The 27,004-nt window shown below is 35.7% G+C and overlaps 1 protein-coding gene across 1 annotated transcript; it reads right to left on the reverse strand.

Annotated features, from left to right (window-relative positions):
- Positions 1–13,437: 13,437 nt before the first annotated feature.
- LOC149799544 (uncharacterized) lies at positions 13,438–26,428 on the reverse strand. The gene is made up of 4 exons (XM_089957091.1): positions 26,365–26,428; positions 22,361–22,489; positions 17,745–17,907; positions 13,438–16,038 (listed from the first exon to the last, which is right to left on the reverse strand). The coding sequence occupies exons 2-4, from the start codon at positions 22,457–22,459 to the stop codon at positions 15,875–15,877; spliced, it is 426 nt and encodes a 141-aa protein (XP_089813217.1). The 5' UTR covers positions 22,460–22,489; positions 26,365–26,428; the 3' UTR covers positions 13,438–15,874.
- Between the last annotated feature and the right edge of the window lie 576 nt (positions 26,429–27,004).

Consider the following 27,004-nt stretch of genomic DNA (forward strand, 5'->3'; position numbering starts at 1 on the left):
CACAACTGATTAGAGAGAGGCATTACTGGCATATACGGAGAAATCATTGTCCAATTGCAAATTCCGAGAATAAATGTTTTAATCATTTTTATTTTACCAGGATCAGAAACTGCAATCACTTCAGTCATATATATCGTTTCATTAACTTCTGTATCTTTTTGCTCGACGTTGTCGAGTAGTTCTACAATAATAGGTCAGCATGGTTGGCAAAGCTGATTACAAGACTTTACTCCGATACCAACATGTAACTCAAGCAAATGCGACTTGCAGTATTCATAATGACAAGTTCTACAGCAGACATCTTTCCATGGATATGCCATTTAACTTCTTATATATATATATATATATATATATATATATATATATATATATATATATATATATATATATACGGAAAGTTTAGTGTTTAATTAAATTTTATGTTGCTTTGATATCTCATAGTTTTCATTTGATCTGCTTTTCTATGCTGTGGTATGCAAGTAAGCACTTCGTAATCCACATAAGTGTACTCGAATTGTTGGCCATGAATTGTACGATACTTTTTGCACCTTACAAAATTATTTTTACTCTCACATCCGGCTCTGCTAAATCAATGTTGTTATTTTCCCGTTCCTGGCTAAATAGGCAATGTCCAAACTCAGATAAAAAATCCTTCAAGCGTATATCAGGCCGAGGTACATTGAATCCATCGTTATATAGTGTTACATCAACTAGTATACCACACAATCTGCGTTGATATCCCAATACTCTCAGACGCTTTGTGCAACTGATACATATACAACTTCCAGCTGCTGATTCTTTGCTTAAATATAATTTATGAGTAATGTATCATGTTGGGCAAGGTGTCTTGCTTTTGCGTCGTTGTATAGTTTTTCGTATTTCTTCTCAAAGTCGGCGAGTGTGTGTGCCATTGTTATATTAAGATGCCAAATGCATCCCTCTGATTAGTTTATCCTTGATGATCTTCGCTGCTGCTACATGTACTATATTCGCTAATGACATCATCGTTAGAGTATTCGCTACTTACTTCATCGACAGTGGGTGACACCTGAACGTCACCGACTTAATTGTTTACTGCACAATATCAAATAATAAGTTTTCAAGTTTTCTCTCATACTGTTGGTCAAGTCTACGTCGTTGTTCTTCCAAGATAATTCCTAATTCGATTCATTTGTCAAGATGCTCCGATTACGTATTTGAAATATCATTCAACATATTTTGTGCGTCTTTGACAAACATGTACGATGCATTTAAATAAACAACCTTTTAATCCTTTCTGTAAAGTTTAAAACACTCCATTGCTCTAGAAATATAATCCCAGAGTTAGATATACTCATAAATTCTTACAAAATAATGTATGCATTAATCTTAATTTTTCACCATTTATATAAGATACCGCAGTGATTGTTAAATATAATATTCCCATACAATTTGTGACACAGTCAACATCCACCGAGAAAATAAAATATAGCTAAACAAATATTTTAAGTTGAATATTTTATACATGATGCAGCAGCGATCAATAATCAAATTCATGCAGTAGTATTTATATTTGCACAGAAACGGAATCTGAACATAAATAGTATAGTCACAATCGATAATGTAGTTATGACCGTCAGGAGATTTTACTTTGCAAAACACTGATATGCCAGTGCACACAGGTAAGAAATCATTCAAGTAAGCACATGCATGTACTTAAGCACACTAGTAAACTATTTATTTCTCACTTCGTATAAAGATCAATGAAGAAAACCACTGCAGTTCACCTTTTGTCTTAAGAAAGTTGAACTGGCCCATCTTAACAAACCAATATCAACCACAAAAACTATCTGAAATTTGCTGCAACACAAATGGTAGCGTGTTGATGTGACTAGTTTATTATTTTGTTCATTATTTATTGTCCAATACAGCATGCACTCACGTATGAAGATCGAGGTAAAAGGAGTAAAGTCATTGGGTAAAGCAGGAGTTGATCTATCTCAGTTATCAAAATCTAAAACCCCAGTTGTGATACTACTACAAATAGAGCTTTCTAAACTGCGAACAAAGTGAACACGGATCTACCGTGCTCAAAACGCTCCGTGGTACTACACTGTTTCAACAAGTCAGAGAGAGACATCGATGAATAATTTACGTATCGTCAGCTGCGCCGATAATAAAATAATTCAAAACGTTTTTCTTCAACCTGTGGTTTTCCCCACTGCTACCGATGAAACCAAGTTAAAAACCCGCGCTTCCAGCTGCTTACAATAAACTGCAAATACTTATGACACTACAGATGGATAAAATCCACAGCAGTAGCAAATCAAACCATACCCTGAAAATACCAAGAACATTTCCAGGATGTTTGACAATCAACACTACTTCTTGTCTTCAGTGATCAACGGAATGTGGTTGGTTTATTTAATGCGAAGAAACCAACTGGTTTATTCCAATAAACAACAACTGGCAATCTGTGGAGTCAAGTACAATGATGTGCTGGACGTCATTTTTATGCCTGACCTACTTCATATTGTATACAACTATAAGGCGGGTATTAAGTTCACCGCATCTGTTTGCCGTAGATTCTATACAGATGGCGGAAGTGCACTTACTTTATTGTATTCAATGTACACTGTGGCTGCTGTTGTCTCCTAAAATTTGTTACTTTTCTTTTCTCTATCTCCATCAAAGGTAAAACAAAATCAAATATACGTGTAGACACATTCGAAGAAAGTTGACAGAAATATTAATTATGTAATAAAGATTGTTTAGAAAAATGTATATAAGTTATAATATAATAATATAACATGCTTTGTTGTACTCGTTGTCTGTATCTCTTTTCCTATCTTTTTCTGTATCTCTTATCCTATCTGGGAAGGTACGAAATATACGTTCAAGGTTAGTTACTGATACGACAGTAGCACTGCTGACCCTACGATCCGTATTGAAGTTTACACACGAAGGCTGTAATGAGGCAGTATTAATGAAAGTTGTTGTTGTTTGGGTTTAAAGCCATTTTTCAGCGCACGATAGGCTAAATGGCGGCCAATATAAATGGTGGAGGAAGTACTCCAGGAAAACCCCGGTAACAACCACTGACTCACGGGAAGAAACTGGCAAGCTTTTTCACGTACCCACATTGGCCGAGCCCGAGTCTCGAACTCACGCGAATCTTAATTAAGGTAAAGACAAATTTAGAAATAAATCAGAAACAAATATAAAAATTTAATTTTCAAAACAAATACGATTTCATGCTAATGAAAAATAGTTTGCAAGTGGATAGCAAAGCAGATAGTGATATGGGTTTATCTGAAAGAAAATAATACTCCCCCTCTTTTTTATGCTCACGAAAATTATGTTAAGTTTATTAAAGCTGTCAACAGATATTTCAGAAATAAAGTAAACCAAAGGACTCTTTAAGTTGGTTTGCCGCGGTGGTGATTGGTGTTATGATTATTATTATTATTATTATTTTGAAAAATGAGCAGAAACTACTACTACAAAAAAAAAAATGTCAGCATACGATAGGCTATGCATAGCGGTCAGTATTAATGGCGGAGGAAGAACCCCGGATGGCCCACTGACCCACGAGAAGCTTTCTCACCTACCCACATTGGCCTAATCCTGGACTCGAACCCACGCAAAAAGAGGTGAGATGGCAGTGATCCGTAACGGAGAGCGCTTTAGACCACTCGTCCACGGCAAAATATATACATATAACTGCAAATATCAAGTTGAATACAAATGGAAATGCTTGTCGAGTGAAATTTCCATAATTTTTTTGTTCATCTTAGCCTAAGTATGTTTTGAAGAATATAACACAAATGAATGATACTGTTTATCTAAAATATTGTATAGCTAAGAAAGAGAGATCCTCGAATCAATGGGGAGGCGGGAGATGGTGATGGGGTGTTGCTCTACATCCCTGCACTGACTGCAATTTCATGGCCTAAAAAGTGCTCCTATTTTACTAGCGAAAACAGCTTTAATGAAGCCAAAAACTAAAGAAAAATTTTACCCATCTCTCTTTTAGACCGCTTCAGTGGGCCTAAGAGGTTAGAGCGTCCGCCTCAGATGCGGGAGAACGCGGGTTTGAACCCTGGCCAAGTTATACCAAAGACTTACAAGAATGGTACTTATAGCTGCGTCATTAGGAGGCCAGCATTAAGAGGTTAGTGTTAGGACTGGTCGGCCTGGTGTCAGGATAATGTGACTGGGTGGGACATCATGCTACGTGTCGGCTGCATGATGCCCCAGTCCTGGACATCACTATAAACTGCAATACTGCAGACATTTACCATATGACTGAATTTTTTTAAAGCTACGTTACAAATCTAACACACACACGCACACACTTTTTTAATTGATAGTATATCTCTTCTAAAAAAAATACTTTTCCGTACAGCATTCATTAGGGCATCCTAGACTAACAAAACGTATTAGTATGCATGAATCTGTCTTAGAACGTAACCGCTCCTAGAGAATCACGGAGAGCAGGACATGCAGACGAAAGAAATACTTTTGACGAGGACTTTACTTCCTTTCACGGGTCGCTGCTTGTACCTTCCTAACGTGTCACAGATACAGTCACGTGATCAAAACAACCCTACTGCACCTAAACAAGTCATTTGCGTTCAGGCGCACGTGCGATTGAATGATGTCATATTTTCACACTAGGATGAGCCATATGTAGATGTATGGGAGTGTTCATTTCTTATTACACGAACTAGTTAAGAACAATGCGACGAATGTGATCTGTGTTGTGAACTTGAATGAATTCAAAGTTTCGCGAGTCGAACATAGTGCATTCAATTAAATATATATATATATATATATATATATATATATATATATATATATATATATATATATATATATATATATATATAAATAAAATTATTTATTTATACCACATACATTAAAAATAGCATGGCCTTTGAAGTGTTGGTATAAAGCAACTTGATAAATCAAATTGTGATTTGCCCATGGCGTACGAATGCGCATAATATTAATGAACATGTTTTTATAGCTATTATAGTCTCTAAACATGGATATGAATTTCTTGGAATTTTCCATTTAAAAAGTAAAAAATAAAAAGAAAATGATTTTCATGTAAAATATTTTTATAGAATCTAACATTTTTATACCAAAAAAAGCACAACCATACTCAATCCAGGAAATACACATTATTGAGCTCCACCCTGTGTCGTCTGCTGTCATCTCTGTCAACACTGCTGTTTGCAGTCTCTCCCTCTGGCAAAAATCAAACACTGCAAGTCTGTGGAATAAAGAAAACATTAACATCAGATAAGAAACATGATTATGATGCAACATTTGTTTTGCTAAACTGTGAGTTAACTGGAGAGTTTGATACAGACATGGCTGAGACATTTGTAAATGAAAATGATCAATGTGTTAGGGAAGACGGATTTTTACACCATGAGCCTGATAATATACATAAATTTATAGAAAGTAAGCAGAATGCAAACACTTTAAAAAAGACACTTTTTGATGTAAGGTTAGTGACAGAATTCTTGCAGTCAAAAAATGAATTCAGAAATTTACACGAGATACACCCATCCGAATTGGATCAGCACCTGGCTGGTTTTATACTCGGTGTTAGGAGAAAAGATGGATCTGAGTTCGAACCAAGCAGCTTAAGAAGCATCAGCTCCATTGATCGCCACCTTAAAATCAAGAAATATGCAAGTTCAATCATGAGAGGAACAGACACAAATTTTGCATTAACAAGGGAAGCTCTTCGGGCTCAGCAAAAAGATTTAAAGTCTAAAGGAAAAGGAAATCAACCCAATCGGAGTCAACCTATCACAGACGAAGAAATAAATGCCTTGTATAGCAAAAAAAACAAAAACTAATGGGGATGGAAACACCTGAAGCCATTGTTAACACATTGTGGCTTAACAGCTCTGTGCATTTTGGTTTGAGGGGAATGACTGAACATTACAATCTGAAATGGGGTGGGTGGGTGTTACACTAAAGAAAGATGTGAATGGCCTCGAGTATCTAGAACTCAATTAAAGGCAGACAAAAACAAGAACAGGAGACAATGTCAAGAACATCAGGGATATTAATCCTAAGATGTTTGAAAACAAAAAACAACAAAGAGAGAGATCCACTTGCTATCTACAAACGGTATGCTGAGCTAAGACCAGCAGACTTTTGTCAACGTGAAGATCCTTTCTATATTGCGCCCAACACTATGCCAATCTCAGCGACAAATCCAAAATGGTTTAGGAAACAAGTCGTTGGAATTAACAAACTTGGATGCACCATGAAAACAATGAAAGAAAAGGTAAATATTACAGAAAGAAAGAAATTAACAAACACTAGTAACCGAAAGCACCTAATTCAGAAGTTAAGAGACAAAAACATTCCCCCGACTGATATCATGCAAATTTCAGGCCACATAAATGTACCATCTATAAACAGCTACTACAACATTAGTGACAAACAACAGATGTACTCCAATTACCAGAGCAACACTGGCCACCCTAGCAATGATGCTGTCAACCTGGGAACAACAAGGAAATATCCAACAGCACAGCAACAGACTGTAGTATATCATGTTTCCAAATGTGTACTATTCAAAATAATCAAATTATCAGCAATCCATTCTACGGATCGAACAAAACGTGAACGAGATCCTTAACTGGGTCAACTTCATTCAACAGGCGAATTCTCAAACAGGGCCCACACAGCGGAAACATAGGAGAATTATTGAAAGTGACACTGACAGTCAGTAGGAATAGAGAAATATGGACATAAACGATATCAATGGAATGTGGTTAAGGTTAAATTGCTTAATTACCTCTTGTTCCTTCATTATTTTGATGTTTCTGGCTCGAATAGTACTGTTGCTATAGATGCAAATGGCAGGGCAGGGGTTAGTTTTTATGTACAAATTTAATGTTTGCATGCACATTATTAAAAAAAAATTGAATGTTGACTATCAGCTTTGTGTTTTCATTTCATTTAATATTGCCAAAGGAAACATATAGGACTTAATATGAATGTACAGTAAACTATGAATCACTACAGAACTTCTTCTTTGAGCGTATATACGAGGGGTTGTGCAGAGTTCACTCCCCTAAAGTGCATTGTTTATGGCCGCCGGTTTTATCTCCCATATAAAATGAAAACTTGTATAAATAAAATATATGCATAGTAAGTACTCGTACATTAAAATAACATGGCATTTAAAGTGTTGGTATAAAGCAAATTGATATATCAATACTATTGGTATATTAAATTATGATCTCCCATGGCGCAATAAAACTACTATATAAACATTCTTTCAACTGCAGGCCTACAGATCAATGATGAATTTCTACTCATTCATTAAACATAAATGACATGAAAATAACGATTAAAAGTATTAATAGTCACTGTTTTCTAAATGAAATTAAAATGGTATACACTTTCATCGGAATCCTTTCTTTTTTTTTCATTCCCCTCTCCCCTTTCTTGCGTAAGGGACAACATAAACAAAAATCTGGAGTGAGAGAGAAAAAGATATTGCGCTGGACAAAAAAAATTGAAACTGAACTTGTACCAAAGAACCTACAGTAATCTGGTTCATCGTAACAGTATGTTTAAGTTTTCCACGGGATCTCTCTACAGTGTTCATAATATCAATGATACATAGTTGCAATAGTCATCGACACTAGGCCTTTATGTTAAATTTCTCGGCTACGAGGCACACATACTGTAGCGTATTTAATGCTTTGTTGTTGCTGTTTCTTAAACCTATTATGTTCTAAAACTCGATTATAATTTATTAAATATAAAACTGTCCAAATGGTCGCACTCCCCCCCCCCCATCTCTCTCTCTCTCTCTCTCTCTCTCTCTCTCTCTCTCTCTCTCTCTCTCTCTCATCATAGCTAGATATGGGCGAAAATCCATGAAAATATGAGCATTGGGGATTTGGGGATTTTCGCTTGGGTCATACGACGATGTCTCTGGATCTATGAATGATGGTAAAGTTTAGTCGAACCGTCCAAAAGAGAGAGAGAGAGAGAGAGAGAGAGAGATTTATTTGGATTTATAAAGTAACTTTAACAATGTTTCAGCCATATCGCTACGATGTCTGCAGTGTAACAGTTTGTAGTGATGTCCCACCATGTCACATTATCCTGACACCAGGTCGACCAGTCCTAACACTAACCTCTTAATGCTGAGCGCCAAGCGAGGCAGGTGTTAGTACCATTTTTGTAAGTCTTTGGTATGACTCGACCGGGGATCAAACCCACGACCCCCTGCATCCGAGGCGAGAGAGAGAGAGAGATACATACATACATACATAGGAAATTGGCGTTGCTTAATTTACAGTTGCCTTTTGCATTAATGCTTCAATACTTCTCTCCAGCAAGATTTTCTTAACCACACACAGACAGAGACACACACACAAACACATATTAAGTAAATACATAAAGGCTAAAGTTACATTCGATTACATTACAGAGTTACTTTGGGCAAAAATTACATGCAACCGCTACTTGACTGCTGTAATATAATTTGGGGGAACACAATTGCTACAAATATGAGAACCATTTCCAGACTCCAGGAAAGGGCATGTAAAATAATTCTTGATCAGCAAACAGAAAATGTTCGAACTGCAATGTTTACGTTCAAAGTATTACCAATTATATGAAAGAATATTTTTGAGAAAGGCCAGAGCTATGTACAAGCTTTAAATAAAATCTGCCCCCACTTACCTAAACACTATTTTCCAGGAAAGAAAATCTACTGGTACCCCAAATCTACGATTCTTAAAATGTCAAAATTTTAAAGTACCCAAGCCAAAAATGGAGCTATTCAAAAATAACTTTCAATTTTCAGGTGCGCTTGTTGGGAACAACATTCCACGTGATAATAAATCACCTCCAAGCATATCATCTTTCCACAACAGGTGTTATTAGATGGATGCAATCGTATAAAATGGTGTACTTATTAAAGTACATGTTACACCACCCACTTCCTGTGCCTGATTCTCATTTCTGCACCAGTGTAGCATTTATGTGAACAGTTGTTTATATGCTGTATATTTGTTTATGTGTGCATGTGTGTGTGTGTGTGTGTGAATATAAGTTTCTCATTTGTAACTGATTGAGTCACCCTCTGAAAATAGTCTATTATTATTATTATTATTATTATTAACGTTATTATTAATGTTATTATTATTAATGTTATTATTAATTTTCAGCTGTCCATAAACTATTCTCACCATTAATTTTAGATTTTATTAGGCTAAGTTTCATTTTCACACCTTGTAAATCTTTAAAATTCCCCCAGTCTATATATTGCCCGTATAACTTTATTATAATGTAAATTTTGTTTCTCTGTTCCATGATGTATGTATACAGGTTTCATAAAGAATCTCCTCGCCTCTCTACCAGTTGCTCCGATAAGAAATACCCACATCCAGAATATTTGTAAACCTACACAACTGTCATTCAGATGACAACAAACAATCCCAATTTTCTTTCATTTCGAGAGATCTTGAGGTTGCATTTTAGTTCAGTTTCCTGTAAAATATAAAATTCCCTCAAAAATCTCTTAGCATCTTCAATTCCCACAAACTTGTTTAGTGTATTTCATGATAATCTTTATGGTACTTGTCCTTTTCTAGTATCTTTTAAGATAAATGCACATGTATCATTTATAATATCCTCTTACACATTGGGTGGAAACTGGCTATGAATATTTTCCCTGGGGAAGGGCGTGGAGATGTGGAATAGGGCGTGGAGATAAATGTGAAGAAAAACAGTGATGAACCTTGAGTGAGCCCAGGCTCCGTATCCCGTCCCAAAAAAATGCCAGTGTCCTCATGTATTTAACAAATCCCCATATCTGAATTATTATAGTGGGACAGAAGTACACAGAATATCCCGTGGACATCGAAACCAAGTTCCAGCACTGGCAAAACGATTAATTTTACGCATTCAGTGCTTGTGTTTGCCAAGTAACTTTGAAAGACGACATAATACTGACATATTAATTTGAGAGAGAGAGAGAGAGAGAGAAAGAGAGATTTTTAATACAACCACCGATGCTAAAAATCGGTACTCTTTTGTAAATCAGACAGGCCCAAATTTAACTTTATGCCACATGGAATCCAAACAGGATATAATACCGCTTTAACCACGTGCAAAACAACTCTTGAGTGGCAATGCATGACGAAGAGTAAGCCTTGAACACAGGGGTTCGTTTACAAAGAAAATTTGGAGTATCCGCCCATGAATTAAGGGATGTGGGTTCTAACCCGTAACAATATAACACAGGTTAGAACCCCCATGCCTTGATTCATGGACGGATACTCCTAATTTTCTTTGTAGCGAACCCCTGTGTCTTGCACATGAAAACAAACATCAGTGCGTGAAGTAAGGCATAAACAATCTAGAGCCTTAAAAATTAATTTTATCGAAAAGCCGGTCAGCAGATGTAGAGAAAAAAATCATTATTTAGTTGTTTACTTACTTGCATTCCATTACCAGTACACATATTTACTTGACTCATAGTGTCACATAAACAATCAAGTGCGTACAAGTAAAAAGTGACAGATAGAAAGTCAGAAAAATTGGTCTAAGTGTGTGTGTGTGTGTGTGTGTATGAGAGAGAGAGAGAGAGAGAGAGAGATTGATTTCTTGTCATATCGCTACGATGTCTGCAGTGCCACAGTTTATAGTGATATGTAACACAAGGGCATCATGCCGCAGATATGTAGCATCATGTCCCACCTAGTCGCACTATCCTGACATCAGGTCGACAAGTTCTATCACTAACCTCTTAATGTTGAGCGCCTAGCGAGGCAGCTGTTAGTACCATTTTTATAAGTCTTTCGTACGACCCAGTCGGGGTTCGAATCGCGACCCCCGCATCCGAGGCGGACGCTCTAACCACTTAGGCCACCGGAAATGTCGATCTAATTGCGTTTCCTTGAGCCAAGGAAAGTATAAACGTAAGGGAAAGTATGAACGTAAGGGAAAGTATAAACGTAAAGGAAATATTAAGATAGGAGATTTATAACATATTTTCTTTCTTGTTACGTTCATTGTAATATGTATTCTTGACATCACCGAATTATGTAACTATGTCATGATGCTAACTGACGAGTTCGGATGGAATGACATCATAAGGAATTTACAGGTTATCATTTGTTTTGTTTTTTAAAAAGTACTCTAAAGTTATCTCATTATTAACATTTCCCTGTCGTAGAATCGATACGAGTCTTTAATAAGACTATACATATCGACAGTAATATTCTCTTCTTATAAATCGTGAGTCTCCAATAAAACTTAGTCCACATTGACAGTAATATTTTCTTGTTGTAGAATCAATATGTGTCATTAATAAGATTTTGTTGTTGTAGAATCGATGTGTATTTAATACGACTATGCTGTTGTAGAATCGATACGAGTCTTTATTTTCGAGTTCGTCCATCGAGTCGAGGTGGACCACGTTAGTCATGTAATGTTTGATGGGATCGATATGTCTGTGGGTGCGCAGGTGGCTGGTTACACGCTATTAGTATATTGAATTGTTTTAATTTTCGGTTCAAAACATTAACCAGTTTAAATGTTCGGTTCAAAACATCAACCATTTATGATATATATATATATATATATATATATATATATATATATATATATATATATATATATATATGGGGAAATAACTCGTCGAGGCAGATAATTTTGTGTTTTGATGGTGTCCCTAGAATCATCTTGTGGGGAAACAATATTCTTTTTTTTTTCTTCTTCGTTTTGCACTTGGTAGAAATGAATCATCGTTTTAACACAAGCAGTCACAATAAGTCCGATGTGTACTTTGTTAATGTCATTTTATCTTGTTTTTCATTCGTCTTTTAAACCGTGTTCTTGAAGAATGAATAAAACTGCACTAAAAGAGGTATGTGGTTTACATCATCCCAAAAGCAGCATTTATATTATATTCCTCATCTATTTATTCCTATATACTTCCGTAGATACTTTAGATCTTGTCACACGTCAAATTCAAAGCGATAAAAATGAGGGTCGCCGATCTTCAACCATTATTATCGTCATTTTCATGATATAAACCTCCAGTCAGTTCTAAATCGTATTCATTTTTTGCCCTGTTTGAATTTTTTTCAGAATGTTTTGTTTTATTTTTCAAATACTGAATTTTGAAATACCTTTTTTTACAGAGATATTTTGAAAGATATCGGATTTTGACAAACGAGAGAAATTTTACAGGCCATGATGTTTGAAGTAGACGTACAAAGCGTTTCTGTGCAAAATGTGATTTCATGTATAATGAACCAGAGCACCAAGACGGAGATCGGAGTATAATTTTTAAGACCTCCAGTTACTATTTCTCCTGTTGTAGATTTAACGATTTAACGCCCTTTCAGCACATGATACATGGTGGCTAGCAAATTTCGTGAAGGAAGTACACGGGAAATCGAGCCACGAAAACCACTGACCCACCGGGAAGCCGCTGCCAAGCTATCTCGCATATCCACGTTGGCCGAGCCGAGAATCGAACATACACAGAGATGAAATTCGTGAGTGATCTGTAAACGAACCCCCTAGACTATTCGGTAACCCGGGGCACCATCTCGAGTTACATGTGATCCGAAGAATAACTACTTTGAAAATAAATCGGCTTAGTGAACAAATTTAAAAATTGCCTCTTTCTGATTTCTTATCACCAACTTTTTTATGTCGAAGAGTCCTGTTAGTCAGAATGCTACATTCGCTCTTGTGAATATCTTCAGACTTCTCGGCCAAGTCGAGAGAGAACATCGGATGTGATTCGCCGCCATTGAGAACAATCGTCGAACTACTTTGTTCACTACTATGTCCACATGACAAAATATGGCTGTGAAAAGAGACAAAGTCACAATCGGATTTATAGTCAGCTTTTTCTTTCGCAGCATATGCAATGCTCACCGCATGAGACTCAGCATTAAACCCATCAAATTTACATCTATTCCTAAAACTAAACCCAACTTTATTTCTCGTCTTGACTGAATATTCGAAACTGTTGAGAGTAACCTTAACTAAAATATGAACATTTGTGCAATTGCTTTTCTCTTTTTCGTATCATAATCATCATTTTCTCAAAGACATGGTACACTGCCATTTGTGCCTATTTTGCATTTTCTTATACAATATACTTTGTGGCAGTATTGTGTCAAATGGCCCTAATTATGAGGAAATAAGAAATCTTAGAACACAGAAGCATAAACGACTTAACTTTAAAACTGTTGGATCAAATGAGAGAAAACAATTTGGAAAATTGTTTCATTTTCATTCATTTGTAATTGAATTTTTTAAAAATATGACAAAACAGATTCGCTTTATTTTTATATACTAGTGTTAAAGAATTAGAAAACTTTTAAACTTTGACCTTTGTCGTCTATGAATCTGATCTGGTCCATCGCCGTTTAATCTGTAAATTATTATTGCCATCTCAGTAATAATTGGTGCAAGTTTCATGTTCCTGTCATTATCAATATAATGGTTGCTATGGTGAAACAATGCAATGTGCATTCTTAAAATATCTCACTTTATTATCGGAAAGGATGGCTGGGCTTATGTAGGACTTTGCAACTAATGAATTTTGTTCTGTGGAAGAAATACATGAGAATTATTCAAATTGACTTCTGAGACGCTTGCGACTTAAACGTTTTACCTATACAACCAACATTAAATGATGCAATAATAATAACAATCTGGTCTTCATGATGTCACTCTACATTTAGTATGTACTTTTGAAAGAGGGCACCCTATAAGTTGGAGTTGTTTGCATTGGCAACGCGCACAGTGGAGATAATGTTATCACAACTCTATGTTACAGTCATGTGCTGCATACGGAATATGTTTATATGTGGTCATTATGGAAACTAGATAAAATTTGTTATATTTTGTGCAGGAACTAATGTTGCAAGTACAAATGTACAAGAAAACTCGCATCATGCTTCTAATTTCATGCAAGATGAAATTAGTTGTTTTCTTGCCCGGAGTCTTGTTGATGTCCTTGATATTATAACATCACAGTCGTAATAATTTCAGTACCTAATCATGGGCAATTGGAGCATCGTTGTCTCTTTCCACATCTTCGCTAGCCAATGTTCCGATATGTTAACCTTATCTACGCCTTGGCTGATCGAGCACATATTTGTATGCTTCTGGTCTGTGAATTTCATTGGATCCGGTGGCAAGCCACCGCATACAATCAAAATTACTTTGTTCAAATCATCGAGACAAAGGGAGCATGCAGCTTGAATTGACTCATAAATAAGCAATTTTCCACTGCCTGTCCCTGTTTGTACAAATACCTTTCACTCAGATTCACATGTAATGGCTTCTCTCTGGTACGTACATATACTTTCGATGTTAAACTTACAAATTATCCTTCTGAAGTCAATTGCCTCCACCATTTTAGGCCGATGTACAATGCACGCCTGTTGCACGCTATTGGTTATTTGCTTTACATCCTAAGGGAGGCAACTCGTGAAATCCAATGGATATCGCTAGGACCAAATGCCAAAATATCTGCTCGATCCTCCAAGGTATAGATAGGGTTAACATTACGGAACCTTGGTTAGCGAAGATGCTCTTTCCAATGCTATAGTACAAGTCACACAGATCATGTAGGCATTCAACACCACCTATTTCATTAATGGGTGTCATTTATTAGAGGTTGATTATACATACCTTTAAGTGGCAAGTATTAACTTCATTCAGATTCTTATAAATCCACATCCTTTCGGACGGTCATTATTTAGACGCCCAGATAAGTGCATGTGGCACAATCAATGTTTAGTACGCAGATATTTTTTGACGAAATGAGCCTAATGGTGTGATCCAATACAATCCGGACTGAATGTCGAGCGCTGTGATGTCACAATGAAAGCTACGCATATTGATGAACAAATTCGTACTACCCTATATTGTAACAATTCCATCCGACGTGCTCTTTTCTTGACCCAAATTTAGTACATAGCCACCATTATAACAGACCACAGAGATCGATAATTTTCGTCTGGAAGTTTCTTGATGACAGTTACGGTGCAGAGCAGAGCAGTCAATAATCAAGATTGGATAGACTTTGGTAAAATAAAATTAGTGTTTGATTTTAAAAGAACAAGTTGTATTTAATTTAACATGAGTAAATGCGCTTACATGATCCTTGTGACCTCTGCTAAAGTCAAGAACGACAATTCACTTAAAAAATTCTTGAGCAATGGTAGTGATTTCCAAATAGGTAAGTTTTAAGCGCATATACATTCGGCAAGAGGTGCGAATAAGATGACTATAAAATGATAGGCGTTGAAAATAAATCTCGATTTACATTTCAGCCATCAATGACATGCATGCACTCTGAATTATGTTAATGGTATTCCTGCAACTTAGTAAGAAACTATTATAGAAATCGTTCAGTTTCCATAGCCTTAATGTATCAATTACGTTGCTATTGGTGATGACATGCCATTGAGTCGTTACGACATCAGTGAAGTTATATGATGTAATAGTAGCTCCGGCATTAAGGGGAGTTGAAAATGATCACCGTTTACATCCGATGTCTTTTTTTCCAGCACGCGACCGAAAAGACCGAGTAAGTTTCAATCGACTAAAGTGATGAGATCGAAACGTTTACGTCTAACGTCAACAATCCTCAAATGGGCACAGTTTTTTCTTGAATTTTCCAAGAATGGCTAGTCTTATCCAGATAGATCCCGTGCAGACTGAAACCGAGACATCCAATCTGATAAAATCATAACATCTCACATCTCATTTTCATAGTTACATAAGGAAACAACGAGTACAGTTTCTGTGATAATTAGACGTCCACATTCACTCCCCTCTCACATTGCTGATGACATCATTTCATCTCATTCTGTCTCTGCATTAGTTTGTTGATGAACCAAACTCTTCGTGCCAATCCGGCTAAAGACTCGGAGTCGGCTTCACTGGGCTGTGTCCGTTTTTCTTCTGCCAATGCCAATGTCCAGTTCTTAAGCTGTTGTGTTTTCCGTCTCATAGATCCTAAGGAAAAACAGAAATATGTACCTTTAAAAAATTGTATCGGGGAGAGAACAGGTGTCGCACCACCCAGGAAGATTAGATAATATGAACATCTCTCTCTCTCTCTTTATATATATATATATATATATATATATATATATATATATATATATATATATATATATATATATATATATATATGTGTGTGTGTGTGTGTGTGTGTGTGTGTGTGTGTGTGTGTGCGTGCGTGCCTACGATATACACTTATACATAATATTGACTTCAATCCGGACAGAAATGAACTTCTTTCCTAATAACATCATTATAGTTGCCCTGAGCACCGAGCATCATACATCAACATAGATTATGTCAACCAATTTTTTCATCTGAGAAATGCAAAACTACGGTAGATTCACGCGCGTGTGTATGTGTGTGTTTTATATGTTATATGTTTAACTATCATCACATTATCCTCGTTTCCCTTCGCTTGTATATTGTAAAGTACGAGTTATTCACGGGACAGGGGTAATCCCGATATTTTTCCCCTTGGCTAAATGAATACGATCCATCATCGGTACTGGTGCGGAATAGAGACTTCTCACCCGAGGGTCGGAATTTATGGGCAGGAACGAAACTTTGCCGAGTTCCTGCCAATAAAGTCTGATCCTGAAGGTGAGATTTTCGAATTCCATACCGACGCATAAGATGGATAATTTTTCTTATTTTTCACCAGAAATAGTTTATATTGTACATGGCTTATTGATATATCTTACAAAACAAAATATTTTCTGAAAACATTTATAAAAATAAAATGAGCATATAATTTTAGTTTTTAACAAAACAACGACTGTAACCAAGAGTTACTGTTCATAGGCCAGTGAACTTTGTCCTTTATCAAGCACGGTAATATAATCCATCATATGCATCGATATAGGATAGGAAAATTCTACTCGAGAGTTAGAATGTTGTCGTCAGTCACAAGGCTATTTATATCCCATTCGCTTAACATTCGCTCGGCAAGCCTCGTTTCCTCTTAATGGAAACTTTATACATCTCGTGGTATATCACTGATACAACGTATATGTAATGAATAACATATTTTGTTTCTTCGAGTATATATATATATATATATATATATATATATATATATATATATATATATATATATATATAAGAAGAAACAAAATATGTTATTCACTCTATCAAGCGTACTATAGTGTCACGTGACAGTTGTTACTTGGAACACACAACACTTCAGTTCAGATCACATCGGTTCTGTGTACTACGTCTTGGGGTTATATCACATACTTTACCTTTTTGTTTGTATTTCTCATGCGAATATGCTATTATACTCATACTGCCATTATATCAATAACATGCTTTTTCGATGGAGTTTTATTTGAAACTGCTAATTGACATTCCCTAATCACACAATACTCCCTAGATACGTAAATTGTGTCACATACATTTTCTTGAAATGTAGTACATGTCCACACACACACACACACACACACACACACACACACAAAAGAGGAGGCATCATAATGCCTTACCTTCTTATTAGTCCCTCCTTAAACTACAACCGCGTGTAGTTGTCACGTGACACTACAATGTTTTCGTGTGATGTGCATGCTTGGTACGTGTAGATAGATAAGACAGGAACCCACAGCTTTTAGCACATATACGGTGCACAAGATCGTTCACATTGCAATATTTTCTGTACGTACGCCATTGTTTAGTAAATGCATTGTCCGGTTTTGCTCGCTGCTTTTCCACTGGTTCAGGTGCCACCCTTCTTTCACGATGCTTTCGATACCTCACGACACAGCAGCACACACAAAGAATGATGACCGTGCATAATATGGCGCTAACAAGAATCCCGGCGATTACCTTTAATAGGGAGTACACAAAAAAAGTGTAGGATGAGAAGGACATCAAAAATTAAAGATCACTATATTTTTGCATATAACCATATCGTGTCGGAATGCAAGAACATTCAAAAATCAACATTTAAAATCACTAGAGCAGAACTACTTTTGGAGTATTTTATAAATATTAGTGAAATTATCTTGGTCACTCAGGGTGAATTACAAGTAAATGCAGTGTCGACTGTTTGGAATTTCCCAAGTTAATAATGTTATAATCCGTTTAGTGTTTCGAATTAGCTGGAGAGAAATTTCATTAATATCAATTGTGAATGACAGAATATCTGCTTTGAGCTTCAGCAAGGCGTTATCTCACTAAAATATTCTATTACAGTCTGGTCTTAACCATTATCAGTTTGTAAAATTGTTTATCTTTATAATGTAGTTGAAGATACAAATACATTTCTACATTTCGTGTTAATCTTTAAATTTTGGTTCAAAATATACCGCACAGAGTTAAAAATAAACAATAATCCTTTGGCTAGTCGTTATGTGGGACAACTGTGTTGATGTTTACAAAATTAAATGGTACGTGGTGTAGTTTTGAAATTCATCAAACCTGATTGATTTTAAAGAATGTGAACAGCGGCCTATTATTATCCTAGTTAAAATAACTGTCCCGTCATATTAAGCCTTATGGTCTTATAGGAACCAGTTAAATACAGCGTTGTTACGAAAGGTATGTTGCGTAAAAGTGCAGCGCAGTATTAGTGTGCAAGAGGTATGTGGTTCGATTGTTTCCTGTAGAAAACTATTTTGTAACGCATAAGAACCGCACGACACAGTCACAATAAATACACAATATGAGGAGAAGAAAGTTTGATCTTAGACCGTAGATACAAATCTGACATAGTAATATGGCTTGCCCCTTAGGGTGGGAATTGTAGCAGTTCTGATATAATTCCCACCCGGGATGTAATCTATGAACAATGAGATCAACATTTTTTTAATTAAAAAGTATGATAAATGTCTTAAAAAGCGAATTAGGATTGATAATTTCAAAATCACATTTCAGCCGTTAATTTTTAGACGTGTTCGATTCAATTGTCTGTATAGCCAGTTGTAGAAATTTCATTTCTTATCGCGAATTCTGTGTACAATACTTCTGACTAGAAGAAAGATTAACGCCAATTGGAAATGTTCAAATGTGTCTTCAGCTGCACTGGAATATCTAGTAAAATATTTAGTGAGATAACGTTTTTCTGCAGCCCAAAGTCTTTCATTCATAAGTGGCATGAATGAAATTTCTCGCCGGTAAGTCTGGCGAAGAGCCTAAAACTTAACATTTGTTTACCTGGATGCATTCTTGCAGGCGACACTGTATTTAATTGTATTTCGTTCTAAATTGTCAACAATATTTTGTAATGATAAAAAAATGCGCCCAGTTGTGCTGGTCTGGTTAATTTCAACCTTGAGGTTTACTGTTCTCTTTACACAGGATGTTTATTAACAAAATATGAGTAGTCTTTCTTTTTTATGTTTCATTATTGCTGTATTGAGGTGTGTATTTCCTCGCAAAATATAGTATGCTGAGATAATGACATAACAAGACTGTGTGGCTCTTCCGACCAACAGTGATAATTATTTTCAGCGGGGGTGGGGCTGCAAAACTATGTACATCTTGGTCAAGAGAAAGGGGAAATGCTAAGTGATTTATACCGTTGTGCAGACAAGACAGCATGTAACTTAACCGGAATGATTTTGCGTACGTTATTCGTACACTAACGGGCAAAAAGGTCGGCGTCGCACATACAGCTGTACATAACCCGCCTATAATTAACCCGAGGGTTCACAAGGCAAAGCGTGGAGCACATCTTTTCACTTTCCCTAATTTCGTATCTGACGTTAAACTAAATTCTACCTGAATAAATATAATAGACCCAAGAAAAACTAAAAGTTTGGAGGTGCAGGGGAGAGTCTCGTAAAATGGCCACTGTCAAATTTCTTATATGAAGACTTTGTTGTGAAATTGTTTTGATAGATATTTTTGTTAAAAAATTAAAGATGCTGGTATATTTGTAAATTATATGTTTCGGGCTTTTGTTGTTTTTGAACCTGACGTGAAGCATGAACACTTCCGATAGTTACTTTGCAGTATACAGGAAGTGAAATACCAGTCGGCTAGGAAGAAGAGCTTGCCACCCAAAGCAACAGACATGGGTTCAGAGCAAGTAGAATATCTCAAAAGTGGCATGGATGGCAACTATTTTGGACTGCATCGAGCTGATTATAACAGTCTTTTGCAGAATTATCAAAAGGACTTGTGTTTGCACTGTGAGCATCACATGGTCTCAAAAATTACCTTCAGGACGTGAAAAAGCCGGCATAAATTTGTGGTTGAGGTGTATAAACATTTTTTGCCACGAATTACCATTGACCTTCGGTTCAAGTGAATAATAATCTTATGCTTTGTTTTAGTATAGCTATCGAAAAAAGGGTCGACCTTTTTAAACCTCACTTGTGTATTATTTTTATTTTATGATATTTTTTTATGCTAGGCAGGTGAATGCATCATTAAATTTGTTCGTAAAAATTGGCCCTTGCACAACGAACGCAGCGCATAGTTACACTCTGTAAAAGCTGGTGTCGTTTTCAGAACCTTCGTGTCACCGACTGTAATCAACAAAATGTTATTCCGCAACACCTGGCCACCGGACCTAAACAAAACACAACGAAACAAGCCACTGCGCCTAATCTGGAGTACTTAAGGAAAGAAGACAACTACAATGCTGTCGAGCATTTCTGCGTACCTAAAGTTTCCGTCTCCAATACTGTAGCAAAACGCTTACCGAATTCGAGCGATTGACGAAAATAAAATACTGCAATGCTTCCCGTTTGAAAAGAGGCTATTGTCACCAGAATATTCTGTTCAAAATAACGTTAACTTTGGACACACGGGATACCACCCCCGTGTTTTCATGACTCGCAATTTGTCGGCCTATTCTGCTCACAGCTTTGAAAAGATGCAATGTTTATCCATCGGGCTATAGAAATGAAATACATTACTTTCGCCTGTTTCTATCAGCATTTCAGTCGAGTAATTAGGTTAGGTTATAAACTATAAGCTAGTTTAACAAATTTCAACGTAACAATGACAATAAATGGCAGGAGATATTAAGCAAACTAAACCGATCTTGTAAACAAATTAGTCAAGTTCAACATTTTATAAATAAACAATAAGCTAGTATGTGGAAGCGAAACAACAATGAATATGATGTAATGTGTTTACAGCGCCTTGTTTATTGGGAAGAATTACTAAAGAATTAGAAACAGACTATATGCCGGGGAATTTCTAGAGAATGCCGTTCTAGCGGTAAGTTGACACGTTGGGTAGCAGGCGATATTGTACGTGTGGGGCAACTTCTTGCAAAATTGGAAACTTGGATTAAGATACAGAATTTTTTAAGGTATACATTTCCACCTTTTATATAATATATTTATTTGTATGATTCTAAAAGATACATAGTAAATAGGATTTTCTGGTTTAAAGTTTTACGAAGGTCATGGAGTGGGTCTTCGTGTTGACATTTAGAAATCATATTTTCATACGCCCTTCGAGTCGAAATGTGGGATATTTTTGTACACTCTATGATTAACACTTTTCATAATTAAAGTACGATCGTTCTTTCTTGATACAAAATGGATTTTTGACTCAAAATAGCACGTGATCCACTCTTCACAGATATGACGTATCGTTGCGCAGAATTACCCGACGCGCAGAATTGACCGACATGGTGGTATTTGAGGTTGCTTAACATTTTAAAACTGGTTTTAGGAGGGGAGAGAACACATATGTGACTTATACAAGCAATACTACATGTTTTTCGTTAACAGCTTTTTGCTTTTATTTGAGGCCTGCAGGACGACCTCTTTCTTAAACTTAGTTTTTTGGATATGATAAGTTTGCGCAGTTTTTTTTTTTTTTCTTTTTGAACTCCCTTTATTTCTCGGAGTACGGAGTACTTTCTTATTGCACTGTTATTTTGGGGGCTTGATACAAGGTTAACTAAGGTAACGCTAAACAGTTTCCTATTTTGGGTCATGGGATACTTTCCTTGATTGTAGATAGTTGTATGTTCGTTTTATCGTGCAGCTACACGGAAATTTCGTTTATCAATAACACTCCTATGTGCCATAGTTAACGATTATAAAACAGTGTGCTATACGATTATAATAGCATTAATTTGTAACACTTATTGTTAGGAGCGAACATGCATATTTAGAAATTATAATCTCGGTATATAGAAAACCCTTTTAACCAAATTTTGACACTGTTAAACTTCATTACGGGAGTACACGATAGCTATATGTCCAGTTTTTTTTTTTCCGAGTGTATTTTCTATTTTATCAAAGAAAATAGTCAGTCATCGATGTGCGGCGGTGTGAACAGAGGTCATACAAAGTGACTGGGCTGGTACCTTTATTGTCGCATCCAAAACCGTAGAAGCAGTAAACAATACGTGTGCGGTCGACCTCTTCTGTGCAGCAACCTGTGTTACATTCATTTCCGTTTTCATCCACACACGTGCCCAACAGTAGCAAGTCAACTGCAAATTTGTAATGATAATAATAATAATAATAAAATGAGGGATTTAGTGGTTTTGAGTGTGTTATCTCTCATGTCTCAAATTCATTAGTGTGGAAATCGTTAAGTTAACTGTCTTTATCATTACAACGTCGATCACTCTCAACTGGCCAGAACGGGAGTCTTTCTGATACTGAAATAAACCGGACAATGATACATCATCTTCGCTAGCCAAATTTCCGATATGATAACACTTTAGATAGGGTTATTGCATCGGAACTTGCCTAGTGAAGATGATGGTACATTCGATCTCACTTTCATTATTTTTTTTTACATTTAAAGCTACCCTAATGTTGCACCAAATCATCCTGGTAATTAACCCTTTTTAAATGGCTACTTTACAAAGTTGCTTAACCTCTAACCGTTACATTTTGTTTTGTGTTTCAACTGGGTTCAATTCAGTTAGACTGAGCGATTTAATTTGAACAAAACTCACAACGCATTAGACTGCCATGTGCATAGAGTACTTTCCAAATCTCCCCGGTCCGATAATCAACATTTCTTTCTTGATAATTTTGTTTTTGGACCAGCAACGTTTTGTCATTTTATCAATAAAATAATTAGAGCAATTCCGCCTGCGTGGTGTAACAGGTATTTATAGCTGAAGAAAAGACAAGACTGGATTTTTATTACACTCTGGTTGTAAAGGTTACAACATGTGAGGTATATTAGAAAAAGAACATGATTATGATAGGACATGATCACTGTTTAAAATATGTGACAGTTTTACAAAACAAATTTGGAAACGGAGTCAGAACGAAAAAAAAAAATTGTGATCGATTGAGTAATGGCCTACTTACGCGAATATCGTTCACATCAAGAATAAATCCGAAATTATTTAAAAGTTTAATCTGTCAGAGTGTGGAAATGCAAGGCCGATAAATCGGCCGCAAACCTGTATTTAAACTGATTGCGCACACCCATTTCCAGGCTGGTTCCAATTTTTTTTGTACCATTAGTACCATCTGTCCTTCAAAGCGCAAATAGCTTGGTAGATATAAGGGCGTGATCTTGCGCTATAGTCTGCCTCCGGTCAACAACGAATCGTTCCACGCCGCCTGGTTTCGAAAGTATTTATCTGACACAATTACAATCTAGCTGAGGATATTTTAATACCTCTAGACCTTAAAAATGTCAAAACAAACCTTATTCCTCAGCGCTAACTATTTTAATTGGGAAATATAAAGTTGTTAACGACGAGTACAGTGTTCGAGAATTTGAAGTATTCGGAAAAGCCTAATGTGCATCATAAGGTGCATGTTTGTACGGCCGATGCTCGCGCAAGTAAAAATAAAGCCGGTACAACGTGAAAGATATAAACCGCTATAGCTAGTACAATTTTTAAACAAATGGACACGCAAACTATAGTGTCAAACTTCTCTGATTTATAAAAAATTATGTAAGTAGATTATAGACTTGATCATTCTTTTTTTATACGCCACACATTATGCAGTCTGAATAAAAAAGGCTTTATAATATTTTTGTCATGATCATAATTAAGTATCATTTAAAATGTCAGTGTTTTGACTACATTTAAAAGAGTAAGTAATTTATACGTTATTATTATTATTATTATTATTATTATTATTATATTATTATTATCATCATCATCATTATTATCATTATTATTATTATTATTGCCGAAATTGCTCCTCAACTTCAAGAAATTCTAAATAGACTTAAAGAATTCTGCATCATCTGGAAATTTAGGATAAATCTATAACCAATAAAAAAAAATCGTAGTTTTCTGAAAAGGGGAATATTCGAGAGGATATGAAAGTTTATATTGTGGTCATTGCGTGATAGAGACAGTATTTAACGGATATCTTGGTCTTGTATTCTTTTCTACAAATTAAAAATACATTGTATATGTGTCAAAAAGAAACACTAGCAACACAAGCGACAAAGGCATTTTATAGTTTGAAGACTAGACTTACTCGGCTTGGAAGACTCTACAAAAACTCTATTCCAAATATTTTACACTAAAATAGCATCAGTTTTGAATTATGGGCCGGAAGTTTGTGGTTCCTACAAAGCAAATGATACTGAAGCTGTACATACTTCATTATATATCATTGCTATTACAAAACACACACCGAACGTTTTTATCTGTAATGGGTTAGGTGGAATGCCAATGCAGGCAGTCAGATATAAAATAATTCCAAAGTGCTCGTTCAAATTATTAAAAGATGAATGATGATAGATTCCCAAAGCAAAGCTATAACCTACAATTGACATGGGGCGAACGCCGTGAGTATTGGGTAAATAAAGTTAACAATTTACTGTTTTCATAAGTAATGGGAGAAGTTTGGGTTAATCAGGTGGTGGGCGATGAGAAACTCTTATTCATTATATTTTTCATCCACAACTAAACCAAAGTTAAATTTCAATGGATATATTACGATTCTACAATAAGATCAGAAACGATCTGAATTGTCAGTACAATAGATTCTCTGAACTCTTCACACATCGTTAGCCTGCTATGCTAACCCATAATGGCAAATGCAGATAGCTGTTAAAATATACCCTATGTTGAAAAGATTGTGCCCTTTTAGTGCAGATGTAGAAGATGAGTTACTTCCACTTTCCTGTTAAATATTTGATAACCTGAGAAAGGCTTATGTACCTTGATACGTTCATTGTGATGCAACTGACATCAAGTGCTATAACTTTATCCATAGATTCAATAATAATATTAGTATCCTTTATAAGTTTGCTGTTTATCTAGCAAAATCGATAAAAGCTGGACAGTCAGTGTGTTAATCCTATAATTGTTGATTTGTGATTGTACCCTATTTTAATATATAATAAAAATAATAATAATGTCTACATTACATATTCATTTTGAATGTTAATCAAATTGGCTGTTTAGTCATCTTAATAAGGCAATTTTATGGCGTCATAACTGTGCACATTACAGTTACAAAATCAGACTGATACATACATACATATATACATACATACATACATGCATGCATGCATACATACATATACATATATATATATATATATATATATATATATATATATATATATATATATATATATATATATATATATATATATATATATATATAAATCACTAACATTTTCAAATCTTAATTATGCATTTTATTAAAAAACATATTATAAGCCATTTTTATACCAACGCCATTAATTTGGAATGTGAGGCATATAATTAACCCCAAAATTATAAAGTTTATATTCACTTTTTATGATTCAGAGAAATGTATGATTATAGTTTCATCCCTATATTTTGAATTTACTGCAGTTGGTATCTTGCACGTTTTATGAATTATAGATATAACAACGTTTCTTTGTACCTGCACGAGCATACGCGTCTCAACCATGTACCCATCTGCTAAAAATAACATTTCATGTAACACTCGCCGTTAACAAACTTATTTATCCAAACTGCAAAAGTTTTCGCTGACCGAACAAGTTTTAGTTTGAAATATTGCAAGATTTCAAGGAATTAAATAATCATCGGCTGAACTGTAACTGTTCCAGGTAAACATTTTGAAAGGCAGGAGGTCGTACAATTCATAATAATTGTTATCAGCCTGTATATGTTTAATCTTCTGCATTAATGTCATATATAACATTAAAATTCGATTCGTGAACCTGATACTTAAGACACTCCTAACGAACAGCATTGATTTCATCAATTTATAACTTACTTTTCCGGTACGAAAAAATATATGGGTATACAGTCTCTTAAGCATACTTACAATACGGATTACGGTTAGAAAGAAATGCAGACAGCAAAACTTCGTGCTGTGGCAGTTATTTGCGCTTGGTTAAATTTTTAAAAATGCTGCATTGCAAGCATCTTACCTTCTTTTAGAGTGAAAACGATCACATTTTGGAGAACATATACCGAGCTTTCTTTTAATTTTGCTACGAGTTTTTGTCAACAGAGGTAAATGACGTCATTCCGGTAAATGCCATTATTATGACGTCAAATGTATTAGCCTAATGGTTTTTGCTCATCCTTCGTAGATGTTGTTGATGGACTAGGAATGTCAGCTGTTCAATTACCACAAGAAAGGACAGAGAGTCGCAAGCACCTGTTGCACAATAAACAGTCAAACGTATCAAGGTCATTCTACACACTTCCTGCAAGCTGGAAGATGTAGAAGAAATTCGCACTCTCCTGCGATTAACGGAGCCAGGAGTTGCGGTGGCCAAATAGTTACCTCAGGTCCGCTTCCATCGTGTGTGACGTACGTGTGTACCGGTAGTGGACTTACTGCCTTGACACAAATTACCTGTCTGTGTTGCTATACAGTAAAACCCAAATCAAAGCAAAAGAAAACCAGTTTCCTAAAGCATACAAATCGCTCGTAAGATGGTGCAAAACGCACATTAGCCGTATCACACACACAAGTAATACTTTTCAACATTACATTCTAGCAAGATATAGATGATCGTGTGTGTGTGCGTGTGTGATTACGATTTTTAAGGTAGTTTTAAC

Source organism: Sinohyriopsis cumingii, chromosome 5 (assembly GCF_028554795.1).
Source record: "Sinohyriopsis cumingii isolate HCF-2022 chromosome 5, ASM2855479v2, whole genome shotgun sequence".
NCBI classification, from domain to species: domain Eukaryota; kingdom Metazoa; phylum Mollusca; class Bivalvia; order Unionida; family Unionidae; genus Sinohyriopsis; species Sinohyriopsis cumingii.

Excerpts from the sequence above, each read along its gene's own strand:
- LOC149799544 (XM_089957091.1), bottom strand. The coding sequence starts at position 22,459 with ATGAAAACGGAAATGAATGTAACACAGGTTGCTGCACAGAAGAGGTCG. Across the intron at positions 17,908-22,360 it reads TTTTGGATGCGACAATAAAG|GTAATCGCCGGGATTCTTGT; the intron begins GTACCAGCCCAG and ends TCCCTATTAAAG. Across the intron at positions 16,039-17,744 it reads TGCATTTACTAAACAATGGC|GATCTATGAGACGGAAAACA; the intron begins GTACGTACAGAA and ends GTTTTTCCTTAG.